Source organism: Rhincodon typus, chromosome 11 (genome assembly GCF_021869965.1).
Source record: "Rhincodon typus isolate 14 chromosome 11, sRhiTyp1.1, whole genome shotgun sequence".
Lineage (NCBI taxonomy): Eukaryota > Metazoa > Chordata > Chondrichthyes > Orectolobiformes > Rhincodontidae > Rhincodon > Rhincodon typus.
The window spans coordinates 27,906,041-27,921,809 of record NC_063342.1 but is presented as its reverse complement, the minus strand read 5'-3'; the positions used below and the strand labels follow the sequence as shown (position 1 = coordinate 27,921,809).

The following is a 15,769-nucleotide window of genomic DNA, read 5'->3' as shown; positions in this document are numbered from 1 at the left end:
ACAGCTGGGCAAAGAAGTGGCAGATGTAATTCAACCCGGAAAAGTGTGAAGTGATTCATTTTGGAATGTCGAATTTGAATGCAGAATACAGGGTTAACGGCAGGATTCTCGGCAGTGTGGAGGAACAGAGGGATCTTGGGGTCCACGTCCATAGATCCCTCAAATTTGCCACCCAAGTTGAGAGGGTTATAACTCGCTCAGAGATAGTAAGAACTGCTGATGCTGGAGCCAGAGATAACACAGTGTGAAGCTGGAGGAACACAGCAGGCCAGGCAGCATCAGAGGAGCAAGAAAGTTGATATTTCGGGTCCCGAACCGAAACGCCAACTTTCCTGCTCCTCTGATGCTGCCTGGCCTGCTGTGTTCCTCCAGCTCCACAATGTGGTATCTCAACGATACAATAAAGGTGGGTTCACTTTCTCAACTTGTAATTTTTACAATAAGCAGCTTATTGGTTGCCTTGAACCTAACTGGCTCAAAATTTGCTCATGCTAATAATTTACTCCTCACTTCCCACCTGCTGCTACCCTCTCCTAGCTTACTTCAACCTTGCTGCTAGCTGTTTCCCTGTACCAAACTCCTCACACCCTTCTGCTTCCTCATTTCCTCTTTTGACCCACTCACTCTTCTTATCAATTCACATCCTCCCACTGTCTCCCTCTCCAGAGCCACTTGTACCTTACCACCATACCGATTTACATATTTTCTCATTGCTTCCTCCTTCCAAATCCCTTACTTTCTCCTTCTTACTCACAATCGTCTCCCAAGTCCTTGAGAGAGGCAATGAGTGAAACAGCGGTATGTTTAAGAAAACAGGCTTGAGCAAGCGTAATTACAAAATGGTTCTTGGCACATGCCCAGTACCCATGCTGAATGAAAATGGAGACTGTGCTATTTGGGAAAGTTCGATTATTTGTGTGATCTGCGTGATGATAAAACACACTGTTAGAAAGTATTTTAAATGGAAGATACCAGTACAGGTTCATGTTTAAAAGCGTATCTACATACATTTGGATGTATCTGTAATTGTGCGTATGCATATGCAAATATGTATTCATTTCTGCATACGTAGATGTATATATAAACATCACATACACAAGATCACTATTAATATACTGAATTTACAAATGTTTTAGACACTGATACTAAATATATTCCTTCCAGTAAAAAGAGAAAATTTTAAAATAAAACAAGACTCACTATCCATTGTTTGTATACAGCTATACAAAAAATTTGGCCACTTTTAGATTGTGGGTGCTAATTTTTACCTCTGTTTACTTAGGATTTTTTCAAGTTTAGCATCCTCTGCAGATTGTAGTGCTGGAGTTGAAGTGAGAGGACAAACTGAGGCCAAATATTGGACCAGCTGCACATGCTGACCAGGTCGAAATGATCGGCCTTTCCCTTGACTGTAAAGCCACTCTGCTTTGAGGCTGAAACAGAATAAAATGTTATGCAGTAAATTTGTATTGTTCCTCACTTCTACCTAATCTCTTCAAAAGGTCTCATTACTTCTCACCATGATTGAAGGGCCACTGAAGCCTATCCACCACAAAACACCAGTTAGCACAGCGGTGGTCAAGTCCATTGGTTAACACTGCTGCCTCACAGCGCCAGGAACGCAGGTTCAATTCCATCCTTAAGCGACTGTCTGTGTGGAGTTTGCACATTCTCCCATGTCTGTGTGGGTTTAATCGCCAAATGCTCCAGACTCCTCCCACAGTCCATGCAGGTTAGGTGGATTAGCCATGCTAAATTGCCTTGCACTGTCCAGGGATATGCAGGCGAGGTGGATTAGCCGTGGAAAATACGGAATTACGGTAATAAGGTAAGGGATTGGGTCTGGGTGGGATGCTCTTTGGAGGGTCGGTGCAGATTCGATAGGTCAAATGGCATGTATCTGCACTGTAGGAATTGAGACCTGGCAGCTAACTAATATCATTGTCATGTAATTGTAAATCATTTAAGCTTTGGTGCGGTGCACATTAATAATTCCTCTGGTGCTTCACAATGAAAGCAGCTTGTGGAATATTTCTTATATTGATACATGGCTGCCTAAAATACATTTTGAAGAACTGTAGCACTAAGGTCCACAACAACAAAGAGATAATTGAACTATCAATTTCTTCTTTTGAAGAGCATTCACATACTAAGTAGTGCTCTGTGCCACAGCATCGCACAGGGCAGACTATAAAAACTGCATCAAGTGGAGAAAATATAGATTTGGGAGCACGTTCATCACAAAGAGTTACTAGTTCACTGAAGCAGCTCACTCCCTTTTCCTTAGGGCAACTGGTAATGAGCAATTAGTTATTGTCTTGTCAATGAAACCCACAGTGTGAGAATGAAAAATTTCCCAGTCTCTTTTTTGCAAGATAGATAAAAATTTAGGAACCTGTTATTTAGTTTATCTTCCCGTTTGTTTGTTAAATTCTGCAGCACACTCTCTCATATGCTCCCAAGTACGATCAGAAAATATATCTATCTCCTCCTTGAAAATAGTTAATACTTTGGCTTCAACTGCTCTGTGGCAGGAAATTCCACAGGTTCACCACTCTCTGGATGAAGAAATTTTTCCTCATTCCAGTCCTAAATGTCCTACCTCATATTCTTACACTGTGACCCTGATTCTGGATTCTCTGATCATCAGGAGATCCTTCATGCGCTTACCCTGTTCAGTCTTGTTAGAAATGTAAGGTTTCTATGAGATCACTGCTCAATCATTTAATGAGGGTTTCAAGAGCATATGAGCCGAGACCGGGGCAAAGTTGGACAGAGTTAGAGAAGGACTGTAAAGCTGAACACTATTTATTTATTTTTCTGCCTTTGTATTCTATGTTTTGGTTTATTTTTCTGTTTTAAGATGACGCTATAGAGTGGAGACACCATACAACATTGTTCAGTGTATTTTGTTACAAAATACAGATGACAATAAATAAATCAAATCAGTTTATATTGTGACCATGAAACCTCAATGTGGGACATAAGCACACAGACTTTTGCACATTAACTAATCAACCCTGTCTAAATTTAATGAGTGACCGTTGCATCATTTGGCAACATTGTAAACAATACACACTGGGATCTAATTCAATGATGTGCAGGAAGTTGCATGGAATAATCAGAAATATGCTTTATGTTTCTTTGCTACAATGTAGTAGAGTATACTAACTGATCTAGTTGGTTCCTTTGAGTCCATTTATTGTGGCAGGACAGCAGAAAAAGATAATGCAGAGAACTTGCATGACATGAGTGTGTCTGGAAACTGAGTGTCCAGGACCTCCATGGGTGCAAGAAATGTGTGCAGCCTTCTAGTCTGTTGTTTCAATAAGGAATATACAATCAATGGGTCGTTATCAAATAATAAACAGACACTGGACTGACATGCAGCCTATTTCCAGCATTTTCTGCTTTTTCATCCAATGTGAAAACAGCATGCCAAAGATCAAAAATGCACATTAGGTGCGTCTGTAAATAAACACATCATCTCTCTTGGGTCTTTAATCAAATCTAGATTGAAGATATTTTACCATTGCATTGTTAAATAAAAGTTTGACTCGTCTCAATTCAGTTTCAACCAAATGAGAATTTATAGCATCTACCTAATCTTAATACAGCATCAATTGTTTCTTAAATTCAACTTATATTAGCATCATTGGAGGTTCTTTGACATTAGAGCCCAATATCAAACTTGAACGTTGTATCTAATCATTTAGTCACTAAAACTTTAAAGTTTGGGTCTGCCTATTTACTTATAAAACACAATGATAAAATACAGCTAACAAAACATACTTACAGAAAACGAAATATATGCCTAGTTCCCTGATTCATCTGCTGGGCGATTCCCCATTCCCTCTCTGATTGGACTAGCAGGTCATATGACTCTACCCTCAGGGATTGTCCTTAAAGGGACCAACTACCACAGTAACAAACCCGAAATACTTGATACAAATATTACCAGAAGAAGTAACCTATTTCATAAGCACAACATTACCATGTAATACACATTCCAGTGAACAAGGTTTGATTTTAAGCTGATCATCTTAAATCTTATAAATTCAGCACATAATTCTTCAACAGAAACCATATTTTCATTTACCTCTCTTTCTGTGAGATTACATAACCATCTAGAATCCGCAGGGTTAAACACCAACAGACTATGTATGGTCTATAGTCAAATCCAGGGAGGGAGGGGGTAGCCATTACACACGGATTACTCATGATTGACAGCTGTTCCAACTCGCGAAGGAATCCAAGATAAGAAACCTAATAAAAAAAACATGTCATTTAAGCATTGGTAAGGAAGAAGCTTTATTATGACATGACATTCTGTTAGCAATGAAATACATTTGATTTTAGAACGTAAATATAGTATACTACTAAAAATAGATTGGTACTTGCACTTTACACTATTGGTGCAAATCTACTGAGCAACCTGAATCATATACTTTAGGCATTATTACTTTCAAGAAATTAAATGTAATATACCTCATTGAGATCTCTGATCTCATTTTCAGCTAGAGAAAGGATGGTCAAGTCTGGTGGCAGATGACTGGAAGCAGATCGGAGTGTGGTGATAGTATTTCCATGCAACAGCAGTATCTATTAAATAAAAATGTATTTACCAGACATATTCATCAACGTAGCTCCACACTTCATGTCTTAAAAAGTTGTGATTTGCTTGATATGACAAGGGGAAAGAGTAAACTTTTCCACAGTATCCTGAACAAGCAATTGTTTTAAATTAGGATGGAGTATTGTTTACATATCTTACCTGCAGAGACAAGAGTTTTGATAGGTCACCTATCAGGGAAATATTGTTGTCTGACAAATCTAAATGTCGAAGTGCCAAGCAGTTATTAACTGGTTCCATAGACTGTAAAAATCAAAACAACGTTCCAGATTACAAAGAAAATCGTAAATCATCCCAAGATTCTCTTGAACATAGATTAAATAGGTGATTTTTTTGGATAGCGGAAACCCACTTTCACTTTCAATAAAATCTGGTTCATGAAACAGAATGTCAAATCATTTTTCCAAGGGCTCCTACATGATTACTTAGTCAAATGCTGAACCCTCTTGATTTTAGCTCTTTTGTCTACGTTTAGACCAAGGCTGTACTGAGATCAAGAGCTGAGTGGCCCTGGCAGAACCCTAACTGAGCGTTAGTGAGCAGGTTGTTTCTTTACAAGTGCTGCTTGATGACCCCTTCCATCACTTGACTGATAATGGAGAGTAGTCTGACAGGGCAGTAATTGACCAGATTGGACCTATCCTGCTTTTTGCCGAGGACATACCTGGGCAATTTTCTACATTTTCTATACCTTGTATGCAGTGCCTTCAGCTGTTTCTTATTATCACATTGAGTAAGTGTAAGGTAGGATTCTGTGATATTCACTATGTCAGACTGTTGCTTGACTAATCTGTGGGACAGCTCTCCCAATTTTGGCACTAGCCCCCAGATATTGGTAAGGAGAACTTCGGAGAGTGAACAAAGTCACGTCTGCAATTGTTATTTCTGGGCTGATTCTAGCTGCAAATATGCAGGTACACCATCACCCTGCATACTTCCCTTACAGCCACACATCATCCTGATCCGAAACTATATCACTGCTACTTCACTGCGGCTGCATCCAAATACTGGAATTTACTAACAGCACTGTGGACCACATCACATAGATCTCATCAGTTCAAGGTGGCAGCTTACCAGCACCTCTAGGACAATTTGGGATAATTTGCCAATAATGCTCACATTCTACAAAAGAATCTTTTAAAATTAGAAAACGATAATTTAAATATTTCACATTCTGATTAGCTTTTCTTTAAGAGATGAGATTCATAGCGAAGAGCCAAGGCCTATTCTACAAGAGATCTCCGTATGGTGCTGTCAAACGTATCAGATGATATTTGCTGGAAGAAGTGTCCCTGAAATATTCATTACACCAGCTGGAGGAGATCACTTTTAGTCACTGTATTGAAAGAATATTGAAAGTTGCTGACTTGTCATGATGACACTGGTAAGAATCTTTAGCAAAACAGCAGATAGGCTGGTTAATGAAGTCACTGACATGGCAACAAGAAAGCTGAAAATAGATCATAGAATCCCTACAGTGCAGATAGAGGCCAATCGACTCATCAGGTCTGCACCGACCTTCTGAAAAGCATCACGACCAAAACCCACCCTATTCCCAAAACCCCATATTTACCATGGCTAATCCAATTAGCCTGCACAATCCTGTACACTATGGGACAATTTAGCATGGCCAATCCACCTAACCTGCACATCTTTGGACTGAGAGAAAATCAGAGCACCCAGCAGAAACCCATGCAGACACGAGGAGAACGTGCAAACTCCACAGAGGTTGTCACCTAGGCTTGAATTGAATTTGGGTCCTTGGCGCTGTGGGGCAGCAGTACTAACCATTGTGCCGCCCTAGGTGGTGGAAAAACAGTTTCAACTACACCATTTTGAAGCAATTTGAGGAAGTTGCACAGAGTTTTGGAAATGAAGTCATATGCTGAGAAAGTGCTGAAAAGTTCACGGTAACATTTCTTTCAAAGCCTTGGAGATATTCTGAGCAGTAACAAATGATGCAAAGCTTAATAAAGACAAGAGTTTTAGAGTCACATTATTTAGAGAACAAAGTCACTAGTGGAACAGCAATATCAAACTTACAGTCATGGATCAGGCTGGAGTTTACAATGTAATAATTGCATATCCCACAACATTAAAATGCTATGATGCCAGGGCAACAAAGCAGTAGTTCAAAGGGTAGAAAGGATCATCTTTATGGAGAAATAGGACAAAGAGTAACAATTTTTGTTTAAGAAGGTGAAATGAACTGCAAGTAAAAGATTGATGAGGGGACATATGACAGAAGCCTGTTCAAAAGGCCATTTACCCCCTCAAACCTGTTCCTTTATACAATGAGAACATGACTGACGTGCAACCAAACTCCACATATTTGCATTCATGTCCCTTAATTCTTACGCCCCACAAAAATCCATCAGATCTAGCATCAATTACTATTTGTGAAAGAAAGCTCCTTTATCCTCGTCTTTCCTAATTTGAATCCAGAGATTTGGCTCTAACCTTTAGTTAACAATCCCTTGGCCCAGACTCCCCAAACAGAGGAAATAGTTCTGCCTAATAACCTATTTGTTTCCTTTATTATCTTAAAATTTGATCAAATCAACCCTTAACTTTACATATTACATGGACTACAACCCTTAATATCTGATGTCATTCAATTAAGCCAATATTGTACTTCCTCCAAGGCTAATAGCCCTCACGTGTGGTACTAAGAACTGCTCATAGTATTGCAGGAGTGACCTAGCTTTGTATAGCAAATGCATTGTAGCCCTCTAGATACAAAGAGCAGCATTCCAATAGCCTTTTGCTTTTAAGTGTTTCCTGTGCCTGTTCTTGACATTTTATTGGTATACATAATGATAGATGTTTTAAGTCTTTTTTGGATCTCTATTGCGTTTCCTTTTTCAACACTTACAAAGTACCTTGTTCTTTGTTTTGGCTTCAAAATGGATGTCCTCACTTTTTTAAATTCATTCACAGGATGGGGGCATCGCTGGTTAGGCCAGCATTTATTGCCCATCCCTAACTGCCAAGGGCAGTTAAGAGTCAACCACATTGCTGTGGGTCTGGAATCATATGTAGGCCAGACCAGGTAACGATGGCGGTTTCCTTCCCTAAAGGACATTAGTGAACCAGATGGTGTTTTCTCCCCCGACAATCAGCAATGGATTCATGGTCATCACCAGACTCTTAATTCTAGATATTTATTGAACTCAAATTCCACCACCTGCCATGGAAGGATTTGAACCTGGGTCTCTGGATTAATAGCCCAGCGATAATACCACTAGGCTATTGCCTCCCCATTTGCCACTAAATTCATTTCCAACAGTTTTGTCAATTCATTTAATCTATCAGTATATATAATTTTACACTCCCATCTATGCTGCTTACCATGCTGTTTTGTTTTTAGCCAACAACAAATTATGATGTGTGGTTTCTATGTTCAATCATCCAAATCATTAATGAATACACTGAATAACTGAGGCTCCAACACAGATCCTTGTAGTACACCACCAGTCACATCCTGCCAATTAGAAGCAATGGCTACTGCCCACAGCAGTTATTAATTGTGTTTGATACAACTGTGTATAGCAAGTCTGACAATGGATTTGATAAAGTTATTATTTAAAGTTGTCAAATGAAGAGGATTGAGATAAAGAAATAGCAAAAGTTATAAATCATATAACTTAGCTTCATTTTGGTATTTATTTGACATACAAAAAGTTATCCTTAAGTTATGATGCACAAAAAGAAATACTTCAAAACAAAATCATTTTTTGATTGTGTAGTGGTAATTCAAATTTAATTAAGTAAACATACAATACCTTAATATTGTTTCCAGCTAAGTTGAGCCACTCTAGATGAACCAAGTCCTTCAGGCCTTCCACATTTCCAATACTGTTGTTAGGCAAGTTTAAGACTCGCAAATTGACAAGTTTTGCTACACCGACCATCCGGACTAGGCGATTGTTGGCTACAGACAACTGCAACAAGTATAAAACAAGTTTTATTATATATGGAGAGATAACGTGTAGAGCTGGATGAACACAGCAGGCCAAGCAGCATCAGAGGAGCAGGAAGGCTGACGTTTCAGGCCTAGACCCTTCTTCAGAAATGGGGGAGGGGAAGGGGGTTCTGAAATAAATAGGGAGAGAAGGGGAGGCGGACAGAAGATGAATAGAGGAGAAGATAGGTGGAGAGGAGACAGACGGGTCAAAGAGGCGGGGATGGAGCTAGTAAAGGTGAGTGTGGGTGGGGAGTTAGGGAGGAGATAGGTCAGTCCAGGAAGGACGGACAGGTCAAGGGGGCGGGATGAGGTTAGTAGGTAGGAGATGGGGGTAGGGCTTGAAGTGGGAGGACAGGTTAGGGAGGCGGGGACAAGCTGGGCTGGTTACGGGATGCGGTAGAAGTTGGGGAGATTTTGAAGCTTGTGAAGTCCACATCGATACCATTGAGTTGCAGGGTTCCCAAGCGGAATATGAGGTGCTGTTCCTGCAACCTTCGGGTGGCATCGTTGTGGCACTGCAGGAAGCCCAGGATGGACATGTCGTCTGAGGAATTGGAGGGGGAGTTGAAATGGTTCGCGACTGGGAGGTGCAGTTGTTTAGTGCGAACCGAGCGTAGGTGTTCTGCAAAGCGGTCCCCAAGCCTCCGCTTGGTTTCCCCAATGTAGAGGAGGCCACAACGGGAACAGCGGATACAGTATACCACATTAGCAGATGTGCAGGTGAACATCTGCTTGATGTGGAAAGTCTTCTTGGGGCCTGGGATGGGGGTGAGGTGTAGGGGCAAGTGTAGCACTTCCTGCAGTTGCAGGGAAAAGTGCTGGGTGTGGTGGGGCTGGAGGGGAGTGTGGAGCGGACAAGGGAGTCCCAGAGAGAGTGGTCCCTCTGGAAAGGAGATAAGGGTGGGGAGGGTAAAATGTCTTTGGTGGTGGGGTCAGATTGCAGATGGCGGAAGTGTCGGAGGATGATGCGTTGGATCCGGAGGTTGGTTCCCCTCCCCCATTTCTGAAGAAGGGTCTAGGCCTGAAACGTCAGCCTTCCTGCTCCTCTGATGCTGCTTGGCCTGCTGTGTTCATCCAGCTCTACACCTTGTTATCTCAGATTCTCCAGCATCTGCAGTTCCTACTATCTCTTATTATATATAGAGTTGACCAGGCATATTCATGCACAAAGAACATACACTTCAAACAAAATGAATATGTTCAGGCCTATGCCATTTTAAAGTTATCCTATTGTTAAGTGCTGCTTTCTCCACAGCAATATGTCAGCCAAAGTCGGCTTCCTAACCAATCAGAATTCCTTTTCCCCAAATGTATAAATTGTTTTGACCATTTGAATTGTAGCATGCTTGCATTTATGGAGATCAGTACAAGATGAAAATTTTTAGCAACATGTCCCTTTGTTTAGTAATATTCAAGCTCTGTATTAGCGAGGGAATTTATTTATGGTGCTTTTAATGTCAATTTTACTCCATTAAATTATAGTTCTTAATACAACCATATGTCAATAATTTTCAATACAAATGAAAGAGAGAGAAGAAAAAAATACAGTGTGAGTGGAAAAACACCATAAAGTAACATATGGAACAGATGTGTATGCTCGAGAAGGATACATTGATGCTTGTACTTAGCTGTTAATATCATACTGTATTCTGTTAAGGTGGGAATCAAGGTAACACCAACCAACAGAAGACCTTGACCTGGAACAAACCTAATAATGAATTCTAGAATACATTCCTGAGCAAAATGAATACTGAACAGATTTTTCAAAACATTTTTTTTTCTGCAGAGACTTGATTGATTATATCAATGCATCTTGCATGCAACTTCACACGGAAACATAAAATTGTATAGCTACTTCCCTAATTGGTCCTGCTGCACAAGATGTCCATTTCAACAAATGTTCATGTTAAAATTATCAAGATAACAAAAATAACTAGAGCAGTATGCAATGTAGACCACATAACATGTTACTTTCCTTTCATCTAAAATAGTGATTTCACGCAGAGAGGTATTGTAAAAGTTTAGCACACTATGAGCCCATGTCCTTTAAAATCTCACGAGAATTTTTTAAAAAGTACCACCAACTTGTACTAAATCTCCACATTTCTCCACATTTTCCAATTTAGTCAGTTGGTTCTTGTCCAGAATCAAAGTACTTGTCAGGCACAGAGCAACTGTATCCAAATGCTGCAATCCCAATCCTGATAAATCAACTACTCGACCTGAAAAATAAAAATAAAATCCAAATTAACACAATTAATTTAGCATTTATGAATTATTAGATTCAGCCGTACTCACTTTTTAAACTAACATTCAATTATGAACGATTGTTTAAAAATTGAAGGATATCCTGTTTGCACTACAAAAGTACAATCAATAACATATTTTCCAAATTGTTGTGAAAAATACCAGATATTCAATAGTATAACAGAGCAGGACATGAATGCTCCAATGCATTCCAGCTTGAGAATTGCAGTTAGGGAAAGAGATACGTACACAGCAGCAACTCACTCTTTCTGCAAAATCAGAGCACTCGTGAAAAACCCCAGTGTGGGGCTACAGATATCATAGCAATCATGCAAAATTCTGGTCCAATGACAGGTCAGGAGAAGGCAAATCCATAACAGCAATGGTTTCCCATTGATTTAAAATTATATAAGATTTATAATACATTAAAAAGTCAATAGAATAAAGAAAGAATATTGGACCATCTTTCTGACGAAAAGGCCAGATTTCAGGCACGTGACACTGGAGCCATACAAAATACAGTAGATCTTGTCATAGACTGGGAAAACCAAATTGCCAATGGTAGCCATGAAGAGAAGTTAATACGGTATATTCAAAACAATTTCCTAGAACAATATGCAATGTATCCAACAATGGATCATGCTATTTTTAATCAGGTAGTATGCAGTGAAACAAGTTTAATAAATGATCTTGTAGGCAGCAGCGACCATAGCATGGTTGAATTTAGTATTTTATTTCACAGTGAGAAACTGGAGTTGAAAACAATTGTTCTAAATTTAAATAAAGAAAATTACAAAGAGATGAGGGCAGAGTTGGCTGGAGTGGACTGGGAAAGAGGTTTAATAAGAAGGGTCTAGACCCGAAACGTCAGCTTTCCTGCTCCTCTGATGCTACTTGGCCTGCTGTGTTCATCCAGCTCTACACCTTGTTATCGCAGATTCTCCAGCATCGGCAGTTCCTACTATCTCCTCAATAATGTTTGAACGGCTTACGTCTAATGCGATGTTTTATGATAACGTAACTCATGTACTGGTAGAACTCATGAAAAGTAAAGTTATCCTCAACAGACAGAAATGAAATGGTGTAGCAAGCAACTAATCATTAAATCATAAGCATAATCTTTAAAGAAATTTTCGTATGTGAATATTCTATTCCCAATGCCATGTGCTCTTAAAGTATAACCTGAATTTGGAAATGAAACATCTAAGTTTATAGATGATATGCATTCACTAACACTGATCAATCAAGTAAGGACAGATTAACTCACACTAACAAATAAGATCTTAAGTCTTGTCATTTGGAAGACAATCATTGGCCATCACAACAACAGAAATCCCTAATGTTCTTTACAAATGTCAGCTTCTACTCAGTGGGAACTCTTACTTCTAGGCGATAAGGATAGAGCACATAACATAGGCTGGCACTTCAATGCAGTATTGTACAGTACATTTTAATCAGTAGGAGGTTTCTTTGTCACTGTTTGACCTGATGCCATGACAAGACTCAGGGCAACTGTCTCGCTGCACTGTGGCCCTGCCAGAGGGACAGGACACATCCAGGGATGGTGATAGGGGTGCCTGGAACATGATCTCAGGAACTGCTCTCTCAGAATTCTACCTCACAGACAAATGTCAGGCTGTTGCTTGAGTAGTCTGTGGGACCAGTCAGGTTGTTCAATTTTCAAATAACCTCCCAGATGTTCCCAAGGTGAACATTTCAGCTTAGCCTGGGCCGGGTTTGAGATGTCTAGAACAAGTTCGTCCTGTGTTATTGCTTTATTTTTAAGATTTGTAGCAGTTTGACAGAACTGAGAGCTTTCTAGGTCTTCTCACGGGTCAATTAAGAGTCAGCTACATTGCCACAAACTGTTCTCAGCCAGACCAAGTATGAAAAGCAAATTTCTTCCCTAAAGGGCCTGATTTTCTTTTTACAATTGACAACAATGGTCATCACTAGGCTTGATTTTAATAACAGAATTTTAAACTTCCACAAGACATGTGAAATTCCCAGATTATTAGCCTGAACCTCTGGATTACTAGTCCAAACACATTACTACTTACACCACCTCCATCTTAATGAAATTGAGAATCTTTCTTCTCTACTGTTGGAGTTTAGAAGTTTCACAGGTGATCTTACAAAACATAAAATTCTGACGGGGCTTGACAGGGTACATGCCCGAGAGGATCTTTTCCCTTTGGGATGGGAACCTTGAACTCTGAGCACAGTTTGAAAATAAGGGGTCCCTCATCTAAAATGGAGATGTGGAGGAATTTCCTCTCCCAGAAGATGATAAGCAGTGGAGTCTCTTCCCCAGATAGCAGTGGAGGCTTATATTCAAGGCAGTTGGACTTTTATTAAAATCTACAAAGGTCATGGGGTTCAGGCAAGAAAGTGGATTTAAGCCCCCCTCACCCCCACCCATCGGTTACATTCTGACTGCCCTCCCTCGCCATCCTGCTAGTTGTTGCCCCCAACTTCTACCCACATCCATCACACACAGCTCATCACTTCAGGCTCTTCAAGTGCCATCTAGTGGTGGCATTGGCCACAAAGCCTGCCTTTTCCAAATTCCATTTTTTACCAAGCAATAGCTTTTGTGGTTGATGAGAGACATTTCCATTTCACCACTGGTTACCACATTCTGTACAGGATGAACAAAAATATGCATTTTTCTTTCAATTGTTGATACAATATTTCAAAAAGGAAGGACAGTGTACTTTTGATTCAAAGCATGCCTTTTCATAAAAGAAAATAACTGAGTAAGGTTGAGTTTTAAAATAGTTATCAAGTTGAATAACAACATAGAAACCCTGAAACAAGACCAATTAGATCAGGACATTAAAGAAAAGGAGCATTTGATTGTACCTTAGTTGTTTGTAATTAGACCATTCTAAGGTAGAATGGCAAATTGGCTGGAGGGTCAAGTTTAAAACCATGCAACTCAGTAAAGCACCCACTATTGGGAAATCTGCATTTCCCAAACCACCACATTGTTCTAGTGAAGCATGGATCTGGAGTAACCCCTACAGCCATTTAAACAGGCACCACATGCTTTTTCCCCCCTCCCCAATTTGGGCCACTCCCCATAATTAACATTGTTGAAATTGATAATCCAATTGACTGATATGGAGCAAGGTAAGGTGGTACTCTTGTGGGCAGTGGTTGTGTCTGTACCTCTGGGCCAGGATACCTGGGTTTAAGTCCTACCTGCTCAAGAGCAACGTAATAAGGGATCGGAAAAAGCTGACTAGAAAATATCTAGAATGCCAACAGATGAAGTAGCATCTTACATTTATTTTAAATCAGCCCTTAAATGTGAAATTTTCTCACAAAGAAATGTTTATTTTCAACTCAAAAACAATTTTTTTAAAACAAGAATATATGTCTCATTTTAAACCTAATTAGAACAGTTAAAACAAGGTCAAAACCATAGTCCAAGTCAAAGACAAATGCAAAGGCAAACATTTCATTTCAAGAAGAAACAATAATTAGACAAGTTGTGATTAGCTGATGTTAAACTCAAAGTAAAACTGAAAACTGTACAGTAGGAGAGATTAAAGGGGGTCAGGTGTCTCAAAATTAGGAATTCTGGGAAAGCACAAGCTGCAATAGCTATGAAGAATATTAATTCCACTTTGATTCATTCAGTGGCATAACCATTGTCAAATTTCCTCACTATCAATCCTTATAGATTATGATTAACCAAAAACTGAATTGGGCTAGTAATAATGCAAGAGGGAGGCAGTGGTGTTGTGGTAGTGTAACTAGACAAGTAATCAGAACTAGGGGCATGGTTCAAATGTAAAGGGCCCTCTTGAGGTGCAGTGGTAAGGTCCCTGACGATTGATGGATGGACAGATGCACGGATACGTACAGTGGCTACAAGAGCAAGTCTGAGGCGAGGAATCCTGCTGCAAGTAATGGATTGCCTGACTCCACAAAGCCTCATTATCTACAAGGCATGAGTCAGGAGTGTGATGGAATACTTCCCATTTGCCTGTATGAGGGCAGCTCCAACAACACTCGGGAAGCTTTACAAGGCAGCCCCACTTCATTGGTACCACATTCACAAATATTCCCTCCACCAGACGTACAGTTGCAGCTGTGTACCATTACAAGATGTGTTGCAGAAATTTACTCTTTGCAACTTCCAAACCCACGACCATTACCACGAAAGACAAGGGCGGCAGATACATGAGAATCTAAAAGTTCTCTGTCAAGCCCCATCCAGACTTGGAACTATATTGCTGTCCCAAACTATCACTGGGTCAAAATATGACCCCAGTACCTTAAATAGACTCTAGTAATTCAAGAAGACAACTCACTATCCCCTTCTCGAGGGCAGTAAGAGTGGGCAGTAAATGCTGGTCCAGCCAGCAAAACCCACATTCCCTATGACTCAGTCAAAAAAAAATCCAATCAGCAATGAGTCTGCACTTCTTTGTTTTAAACTGTTTAATACTGGGACATAGGCACTTCTGGGTGGGCCAATGTTTATTACCCATCCCTAAATGCCCTTGAGAAGACAGTTGTTAGATTCCTTATTGAACCACTGTAGTCCATGGAGGAAACATACACCCATACTGACATTCTGCAGTTACGGCACTTACAAATTGCATGGATTCCTTCAAAGCAGTTGATTTCTGAAAACCTTTCTTCTTGTGCTTACTTTAGCTCAGAACACCCTCTTGGATGGGGACTCTAAGATCTTCCTGGAGATTCTACACAAAATGGGTGCTCACAGCTTGTCTTGTATAGATCAAAATTTAAAATGGCTATTATGCCAAAACTGGCAAATTATGCTAGGTATTATCCCATGCCTGCAGTACAGAGCCATCCACTGCCTTTTAGTCAAGGTGATTAATTTTTCTTAAACAGTCTCAGCCATAAACTTTTACTGTCAGATTAATTTTATGAAGGCA

General features: G+C 40.0%; 1 protein-coding gene across 1 annotated transcript in view; it reads right to left on the bottom strand.

The window, feature by feature from the left end:
- The window catches only part of cep97 (centrosomal protein 97), a 35,791-nt gene that overhangs the window by 15,769 nt on the left and 4,253 nt on the right, over positions 1–15,769 (bottom strand). Inside the window, exons 2-7 of the mRNA XM_048602954.1 lie at positions 10,686–10,822; positions 8,419–8,577; positions 4,775–4,876; positions 4,489–4,602; positions 4,100–4,266; positions 1,269–1,433 (exon numbers count right to left, since the gene is read on the bottom strand). Coding sequence (XP_048458911.1) covers positions 1,269–1,433; positions 4,100–4,266; positions 4,489–4,602; positions 4,775–4,876; positions 8,419–8,577; positions 10,686–10,822 — 844 coding nt within the window. The remainder of the gene's footprint in view (positions 1–1,268; positions 1,434–4,099; positions 4,267–4,488; positions 4,603–4,774; positions 4,877–8,418; positions 8,578–10,685; positions 10,823–15,769) is intronic.